The sequence below is a fragment of the Hipposideros armiger genome, unplaced genomic scaffold, assembly GCF_001890085.2.
Source record: "Hipposideros armiger isolate ML-2016 unplaced genomic scaffold, ASM189008v1 scaffold_34, whole genome shotgun sequence".
Taxonomy (NCBI): Eukaryota; Metazoa; Chordata; class Mammalia; order Chiroptera; family Hipposideridae; genus Hipposideros; species Hipposideros armiger.
The window spans coordinates 260,997-267,938 of record NW_017731384.1 but is presented as its reverse complement, the minus strand read 5'-3'; the positions used below and the strand labels follow the sequence as shown (position 1 = coordinate 267,938).

Below are 6,942 nucleotides of genomic sequence, written 5' to 3'. Positions count from 1 at the left end.
TGGGGGCATGTGGGCGGGGCTAATAAAAGGGTTAGTGTTTTGCTAATTTGATAACCAAAAAAAAGTACCTCATGTTGGTTTAATTTTCATTTCTTTGATTACTTGTAATTTTTTCCAATTTTTTTACTAGTATTTTTATTTCACTACTACAAATTATCTATTCATGTCCTTCTGCTAATTTCCAAGCAAAGATGTAAAGTTGTTTTGCCAGCAAGTATGAACATTGTTTGAGTCATCCTAACCAGCAAAAGAAAGGTAAAATAGCAAAGATAAGATTTTTACCTACTACTGTTTGTACCTATAGAAGGAATATTGGGGCTGATAATAATAGGGCTTTATCCCTCCATTCCTCACAACCTGAGAATATGTATTATTTTCCCAAGATATAATATTCATAGTGCCTATGAATGAAACAAAGTCCCTAACCACATGACACTCAATTATTAAAGGATTACAACCATATACACACACACGTTTTTATATACATATGTTTTATACATACATATGTTTTATATTTTTTAATAACATGCATGGGGAATATATAGGGGAGGACTAAACGAAAATAGACCTAATTTACTGGTGATTGTACTCAAGAAGTGGGGTTGTGATTTCTTTTAAGTGATTGAAAGAATGTTGTACTAATTTTATAATGCAAAACAACTTATTTTTTTAAAAATACAAAACTGATGATTAGGAAGGAGGTTTAATTGAAATCATGACAGCCGTTCAGGGGAAGTTTACCAAACTCAACTGTGGTGACTCAATAAAGATAAATTGCTTATGGTGATATTAATTCACTGGTAGTTTTTTTCTTAATAGAAAACGCTTCTTGTCAATATAATGTTATTTGTACAGCATGGAAAGTACAAAGTGCTCTTGGGAGAAGCAGAGATTTCACTCTGAGAAACATCTTATTTGGTGATAGTTCCCCATCTCTGAGTTAGACTGTACAATTGGTTAATAGTGTTATTAGTATTATAGTACTCTTGGTAGTGGTAGTATCTGCTGTGTAACCGCTGCGTCAGGTGCTGAATGTATCAGGTACTGTATGATAATTATCTCATCCAATTCTCTCATGAAAACATTTGAGTTTAGAGTTTAAATGTTGCATAGTATACCCAGACCACCTTCCCTCAAGTATCACTGAACTTATCCCTATATTTTGGTCACACTTCTGCTCAAGGGATGTCTTCTCTCTCTTTTGGAAAGCCCTTCTGTACATGTTTCTTGCCCTAGAAACAGCCCTCTGGTAAACTTGCCCTTAGGAGAAAACTTAAGACATACGTGCACTTTTTCTCAGGGGCCCTCTGGAAAGCTGTCACTGGTAGCCAATACAGTCATCCCAATCAGCTATGGTTTGTGGGCCTCCAGTGTCTTAATGTTCTAGGAAGTGCAGCTCCTCCCAGGAGACTCCGACTTCCTTTTCTCAAGATGCATAAAGGTTCATCAGGCCAATATCTGAATAATCTCTCTTCAAAGAGATGCAGGCAGCTCTCTGGACTCACAATGTTAATATGTAGGGTTAGGCAGCCTGACAAGTGCATTGGGGCTTGCACTTAAAGGATGGTCTGGTTCCCATAGCAACGTTCATTCTTTTCCAAGGAGGAAGGATTCTATCATCTCTCCTGCCCACTCAGACTTTTCATAATGAATTCATTTCCGTGACTATGGATGGGTGTTTGTCATTGATCCTCTAAAAAGAAAAATATATTCAATAATAATAATAATAATAAAAAATCCAACAAAAAACCTGACTGCAGCTAGAATGCTGCATTGCATCAGCTGGACTTCCTTTCTTTTAAAATTCATATCCTTTCTCCATTTTGTTCCTTTCTCTAGCCTTATCCATCATTTGAGTCAAATAGGTTTCTCCGACAGAAAACAAGCAGATGGCAACTCTGTCTTCCTAAAACTGGTTAAGATGGGGCTGTAAAATGAAGTTTTCATCAAGGCTCCCTGAAAACCTGGCCTTAGGGCAGGGGTGGCTAACCTGTGGGTTATGATTGGAAAGGCAAGAATAAGGACTGCTATCCACTTATAGCTCACAATAGAGAAGTCACAGTCTCTGAAATTTGGCCATTGGAGATTTTTTTCTTTAGGTTAGGCATTACTCTCCCAGGCAATATTCCTTAAATTGCATTTACTCCTGGGAAGAGTAATATATTAGGTTACTAATGCTGAAAGAACTTGGGAAAGAGAGGAGGTGGTGCAGAAGGAAGGGTATAAAAGGGGCCTTGAAGACCACCTTTGTCTGCTTTACAGTGACATCTTCTCCAAGAGGAGTGGTACAGGTCCTTGCCTGGGGTTCTGTGCTCCCGCTTGGGTAAGGGTACCTTGTCTGACAATAATTCCAAGGCTGCATAAACTGGGGAGAGCTGTGAACAGAAAAAGGGGGACAGCAAAAACGGGGACAACTATCATTGCAAGGATTGCTCAGAAAGTGATGCCAAATCAGCTCCACTTTGTTTCTATAATAAAATGACCTTGAATATCAGAGCAAGGCACAGATGGGATGGGCAGACATGTGACAACCTGGGGCAAAGTCTCAGAATCTTCCCCTCCAGCTGGATGCTAAGCACTTTCAGGACAGGACCTCATGTCTGCCTCTGATTCTTTGGTAGACACTGCAGAGCAGTGTACATCATTCTATTTGCATTTATACAACTTGTGAGAGGATACAAGGGTTCCTTATTATGGGTAGATATGCTCATAAACTAACAAACAGGAACCTCTCCAGCAGACCGATCTTTCCTAGGTGATAAATATTCTTCCTGGTTGGAGAGATTAAAGACATTTTACCTTATAATCTAGTTTTCCTAGTAACAAACCTGAGGTATAAATACATTTACATTATTCTCTGGCTTTGAAAATAATGTCAGACCACTGAACTGAGAGCCGATGTCATCTTCTGGATTTGGTAATTATTTGAATAAAAGCTCTTTGTTTTATAGATTAAAATTCAAAGCATCAAAAAATGTAAGACACAATCATTAAGCTCATCTAATTACTATACGTCTCACTTTACAAATAAGGAAACAGGGGCTCAGAGAGGTGAAGGGACATGGCCAGTGAGTTGCAGAGCAAGGAAAAGGACAAGAACCTAAGACTCCTGACTCCCCATCCATTCTAATGGTTTTTTATCGCTTTCCAAGTTAATAGATCAGAGTTCAGGCAGTTCTTTCCTCATAAACTTTCTGATCCACCCGTGATTTGGTTAACATCTGATTTGCCCAACAAAGCACTCTTGGCTCTCAGGTAGTGTGAGAGTTTACGAAACTGGCCTGAATTTTTTCTTCTGTCTCTGGCCCATCTTCAGGTCAACTTACTGATTTATTAGTTCTTAATTTTAAATTGCTAAGCATGCCCAGCTCTTAAATGTTTTTTTTCTTTCTTCTCCTCATGTTGGGAAAAACGATTTTTCTTAATTAGCTGTGAGAAATGAAAGATAACAAATCCTACAGTTTATTACCTTTTGTAAATGTGAAGAGAAATATAAGCTAGTGAGGGTAATAAAAGCATCAGAGAACCCATTTGGCAGAATCGCTCTTCTTACACAGTGCTATCTATTCTGATGATCAATTCTGTATTTCCAGTAGAAAATGGTGCTGTACAAAGTAAACAACATAGAGGTTAAAAACTGGGGAGAGAGAAACGAAATTTAGGGCATATTTCTTTCAAAATCCACCATATATACTGCCTAAAATGAAACGACACTGGGGAATGACAAAGGTTGTTAAAGACACAAATTACCTTTATAAATATAAAATGTTTGATACTAAGATAACAAAAATTAAAATATGGAAATAATCACAATTCATTTTTAAATTAGAAGAAAATGTTAACGAATTTTCCAGGCTACACATAAGCTAAATACCTATACATGCCAACGTTGATAATTTCCAGCAGCTAGGAAAACAAGTCTGCCTACAGAAAAAAGCCTGAATTCACGCAGAACTTGAATTCAAAAACCAACCACTCATTACTGATCTTCCTTGTAAGCAGGCCAGTACTCGCGCTGGGTGCTCTTACAAGTTCACATTTCAGTAGGCCTGGCAACATAAAGCTAAAGGCCATTAAAGGGCAAAGAGCATCGGGCAAAAGGATAAGCAGGGGCTCACTCATTAAATCCTAAAAGGCTTGCTACAAAGTCCGGCGCAAATGGCCAGCTGTGATGAGAGTCGCTGGCGGACGCGGACGCTCCAGGAATAGTCACTGCACCCGACGCCCCCAGCAGCTCCTGTTCAAAATGGCCTCCCCGCCCCGCCCAACCCTGGCGGCCGCCTCGCCCGCGCGCGCCCTGCGGGGACGCGGCCGGGAGCGCGCGCAGCATTACTGTGGCTGCGCGCCTGCGCGAGGGAGGGATGCGGGCAAACGCGCGCGCGCGCGGCGGGGGCGGGCTTTACAGAGCACGGAGCTGCCGCAGCGGAGCCGGACGTGTCCGCGAAGATGGCGGGCCGGGTGAGTGCCGGCTCGGGAGCCGCGGCTGGAGGCGGGGGCGCCGGGCTTGCGGGCACTCCGAGGTTCAAGCGGCCCCAGGGGAGGAGGAGTGGGTCTGAGCAAATGGCGCGTTGGAGGGGGTGGCAGTCCAGAGAAGGAAGGGCTTGAGGGTGAGAAGGGGGAGCGGTGGCAGGGAAATAGACCTCCTCAAAAACTCCATCCCCCTAAGAAAGCTCCAGGGGAGGTGACCCCCTCGCTTTCCGGGTCTCCTGCGTCTCCTTTAATTCTCCTTTTCCATCCCTTGGGGCTGTTCCTCTCGTTCCTCAAGGCGGCCGCAGGATTGTGACCGTCCCAGCCCCGTCTGACGGACTCTGGGGGTTTCTCCGTACCCCCTTGCGAGGACTTAATTAGGTGCAGCCTCGGAAATAACTGCGGGGGAGCCGCCTGCTGCTTTGGGGCGAGGGCTATGGGAAGGATCATTAGAAACCTATTTCTGGCTCTTCAACAATAAAAGGTCTTGGGAAAGGAGGGAGTGCAAATGACTTAGTGTTACACCCCGGCATCTGGGGGACCGCCACTGTTGGATCGGGCAGGAATGCCTTCAGCTTGCCGTGGGGACCTGGGGTGTCGCGTTTGCTTTTATGAATGACAGTCACTTTGAACGCAGCAGGATATGTTATAGTTTCAGGGTTTTAAATTTTACTTCCTCCTTCAGCCTGTAAGATCGCGGGGTAGTATGGGTTTGGCTAGGGGAGATCGGGCTGGTTCTGTGGTGTTCTGCAGTGTGCGTTGAGCTAAAAGCTCTCTGAGGGATGGATCCGTCCAGAGATTACACTGGTCATAAACCTGGGAACATTAACTGCGTCATTAGGGGATAAGGATGGGCTTGACCGGTTATTTATGCTAGAATATTTGAATAAGTTTGCATAGATTTATGCATACATGCAAATGTCCTACCTAAAGGAAATTGTCATGAGATTCCAGAATGAGAAGAGAGAGACCTTAAAGGTCGTTTATTTCGACCTCTTTCTCTTCTCCCCCCCTCCCCCCCCCAGCCTCTACTTTTTATCTATGGCTACTCCCTCCACCTATGCTTCAGATTCTGTCTTTTCCCACCTCCTCAGGAACCCCCACTCCATCTTAACATACTCAGGCTTCTCTCCCATCTTAAAACAAACCCATCCTCCACTTCCACAGCTGTCACCTGTTTGCTCCCCACTTTGCAGCCAGAGATCTTGATAGAACTGCCTACATTGATTGTCTCCCATTTGTTTACCATCTACTCACCCTTCAACGCACTGCAGTCTGATTTCTGGCCCTGTCATCCCACTGACATGTCCCTAAACTCGATTGACATTTTTCATTCCTTGTCCTACTTGATGTCTCAACAGCATGTGTCATTGTTGACCATTGCCTCCTTCGTGGAAAACCCCCATCTCATGGCTTCTGTGAAACCTTGCTCCTGTTTTTACTCATACATCTCTTTTGCAGACTCACCCTCCTCTGCCCCGGTATTCAATGCAGATATTCCTCAAAGCTCTCTTCACACTGTCTATTCTCTTCCAGCAGTCTTCTAAGCTCACAGCTTCAACTATCTATATGTCAACGTTTCTCAATATTTTATTCCCAATCCAGATCTGTCCTTTAAGTTAAAGATCAGTATTTCAAACTGCCTATTCAAAACTAAAGGCATGTCAAATTCAGCTTGTTCAAATCCAAACCCATGATCTTAGCCCATCTAATTAGCACTTTTCCTGTGTTTCCAATGTCAGCGAATGGCACTACCATCCATCCACTTATATAGGTTAGAAACCAGGGGTGGGGTGTCATCCTTTGTATCTCTTCATCTCATCCCCCAGTGAAATTCAGTACTGAGTTCTATTCCCCCCCCGCCCCCCAAGAAGGATATTGAAGTCAAAGAATCTGGCTTGGGGCATTGCTTTATGATACTGAACTCAGGACCTTCAGATTATGAGGGCATTGCTGCTTTAAACTATACCCAAATCACCCACTGGACTGGTCACTTGGGTCTGTCATTTTAAAATCCTAAAAGTCTCTCCAACCTGTCCATGTCTGTAACGTCTTCATTTTTACCTCCTTTTCCAACACTACTATCATTTCTGATATGAACTACTGTGGGAAGCTCCTAAGTGGTCTCCGTATGTCATTCTCCACATTGGTTATTCCTCCCATGTCCATTAAACCCCTCCCTCAATAGCATCCCATTGCTTTTGGGAGAAGACACCAAATCTGTAACGGGGCCTACAGGGTCCTTTGTGGTTCTGCTCCTGCTTTTCTCTATTCCCCTCCTTACTGTGTATGTTCAGGTTATAAGCCTTTCAATTCCTTGGACCTACAGTGGCTTCTCTTATCACAAGGTCTTTACATGTGCTGTTTCTTCCTTTGTAATGTTTTGCTCCCAACCATTTCCCTCCTCATAGGTCACTCAGCTGCTCAAGGGAAGCCTGTTCTGATCCCATATTACAAGTCAGGATCCTTTGTTAT

The 6,942-nt window shown here is 43.2% G+C and overlaps 1 protein-coding gene across 2 annotated transcripts in view; it reads left to right on the top strand.

Moving 5' to 3' along the window:
- The first annotated feature begins 4,342 nt into the window (after positions 1-4,342).
- The window catches only part of NSF (N-ethylmaleimide sensitive factor, vesicle fusing ATPase), a 129,687-nt gene continuing 127,087 nt past the window's right edge, over positions 4,343-6,942 (top strand). The window contains exon 1 of one of the 2 annotated variants that reach the window (XM_019637775.1): positions 4,343-4,458. In XM_019637775.1, the coding sequence (XP_019493320.1) occupies positions 4,447-4,458 (12 nt within the window). In that variant the 5' untranslated portion in view covers positions 4,343-4,446. The remainder of the gene's footprint in view (positions 4,459-6,942) is intronic. The other variant, XM_019637774.1, reaches the window with a different exon arrangement.